The following is a 2,105-nucleotide window of genomic DNA, read 5'->3' on the forward strand; positions in this document are numbered from 1 at the left end:
CTTTTCAAACAGGAAAAGAGTAACCACGTAAGACAGGGTGTATCAAAATACAAACACACATGAACTAATTATCTTAGGAAACATACATTGTAAATGTTAATCCAGTGAACTGGCATGTGTAGGACATTATTACAGAAAACGTGAAATGTTGGAATGTAGTCGCCTTTCAAATCAAAGGAATTAAAAATGACAGGGAGCAGATGGCGCCGCTATGTCTGAATGACATGGAATGTCTTGTATACATGAGGCTGTAGGTTGTAGGTCTATACCAGTCCTTCCGCTCTCACATGTATCGCTCTAGTCCCGACGCAAAGTTTGCTTGCCGCATGTATGAGTTGTTATAAGAGTTCATTGGTGGCCCAGACAGCCCAAGCAACTGCTCGGTGTGCTCAGCGCAAGACGAAGAACGGACAGACGGCAAAGACAGCCTGTTCCCGGGGCAGTACACCTGCGAGCTACCTGGGGAGAAACTAGGCTGCGTCATAGCGGGCAGGTGGGGAGGAGAGGCTGAGGATGAATAAGGATACGCGGCTGCCAGGTTTGAGGAGAGGGTGCCACTACCTCTACTGAGCACGCTTGCGGAGGGGTTCACTGTCTGCGTTTGAAAGCACGACGAAGGGTCGGCGCCGCTGACAGAGCAGCTGGCGGCCATGGTGCCCAGTTCTCCACCACCCAAGCCTAACGCCTGTGGGTTAAGATCGCCTCCTGGACCAGACTGCATTACCGTTTGCTGGCTAATGATGTTGTCGATGCTGAACATCCGGTGTTGCCCTTGCGCAGACACACCTGCCGAGGCCTGGTAGTGATGCAGCATTGCCGGGTGCGGAGATCCTGCCAGCTGCGAGCCATAGCTGGAACCCATTCCGGGGTATAACGTGTTGGGGTAGGCCGGTCTGCCCATGGGTGTCGGTGTGAAAGCGCTAGAGCTCTGCATGTACCCCGGGTAGGTACTGACGTCAGTGCGCTTGAATCTTTTTCTCCTACGTAGAAAGCTACCGTTGTCGAACATGTCTTCTGCGGCTGGATCAAGAGTCCAATAGTTGCCCTTTCCGGGTCTGCCTGGCTCTCGGGGGATCTTGACAAAGCAATCGTTAAGAGTAAGGTTGTGCCGAATAGAGTTTTGCCACTTCTTTGAGTTCTCGCGGTAGAATGGGAAGCGCTCCATGATGAATTTATAAATACCTCCCAACGTCAGTTTTCTTTCAGGGGAGTTGGCAATAGCCATAGCTATGAGCGCTATGTAGCTGTATGGCGGTTTCCCTCGCTGCACCGGCCTCTTCCTACGCCGGCTCCCCGTAGGCGGCAAATGCTCCTCGGTGTGGCCCAGTGGAGCCCCCTCCTCTCGGTCCGTGTTCGGACTACTTCCCCGAGGTTCAGACTTGATTAATACCCCATCCTTAGCCCGTGCCTGAATTAGCAGAGGTGGCGGGGGAACAGGGGAGTCCAGACTGACGTTAGGAGACACACCCACGGGACTGGCCGCCTCAGCTGGCGAGTGCCGGGACTCTGCCGTCATGTTGCACATGCCCGAGAAGTAAGAGAAATTTGCAAGATTCATAAAAGTGACGTGCTAATAATGCGTAAGTTGTAGCTCGTTTTTTTCTCGACAGTACCTGAGAAAATCAGGCACTTCAAAAGGATGATGAATACTTTCCTTGTAAGTCGTTATGCCTCTTTCTTCCTCTCCGTTTGGTCCGTGTGAGCTTGTGCCAGGGGTCGCTTTCTGTCCCTCTCTGTTTGTGATATTTCTCTTGCCAGGTGTGTGTGTATGTGTGTGTGTGCAGTGGACAGTCTTATAAACCGAAGCTGGAATGACGACACTGACTGCTCTGTGACGGGGGAGTCGGGGGGAGAGCACTCCCCCCTGACTGACAACTGGGTTCAGGTTAGCCTATTACATGAACCTTGCTCGATTGGACAGTAGCAAATGTATTGGACAATAAGGGCACTAATCACGGCCCCCAACACACACACACACAGAGGCACATAACCTTTATTCGGCCCTTCGAAGAGTACCTCATATTAAGTAACGACATTTACGCCGTCCATTGTGGAAAAGCTTCAGGAGCTGGGGAGATTGCCGTACACTCGTATAATGCAGTATG

At 51.7% G+C, this 2,105-nt stretch overlaps 1 protein-coding gene across 1 annotated transcript; it reads right to left on the reverse strand.

The window, feature by feature from the left end:
• Positions 1–283: 283 nt before the first annotated feature.
• On the reverse strand, positions 284–1,558 carry foxe3 (forkhead box E3). The gene has a single exon (XM_036521649.1). It carries the CDS (start codon positions 1,556–1,558, stop codon positions 284–286), a length of 1,275 nt encoding a protein of 424 aa, XP_036377542.1.
• Between the last annotated feature and the right edge of the window lie 547 nt (positions 1,559–2,105).

Source organism: Megalops cyprinoides, chromosome 2 (assembly GCF_013368585.1).
Source record: "Megalops cyprinoides isolate fMegCyp1 chromosome 2, fMegCyp1.pri, whole genome shotgun sequence".
NCBI lineage: Eukaryota > Metazoa > Chordata > Actinopteri > Elopiformes > Megalopidae > Megalops > Megalops cyprinoides.

Bases quoted from the DNA above. Each gene is read 5' to 3' on its own strand.
- foxe3 (XM_036521649.1), bottom strand. From the start codon at position 1,558: ATGAATCTTGCAAATTTCTCTTACTTCTCGGGCATGTGCAACATGACG.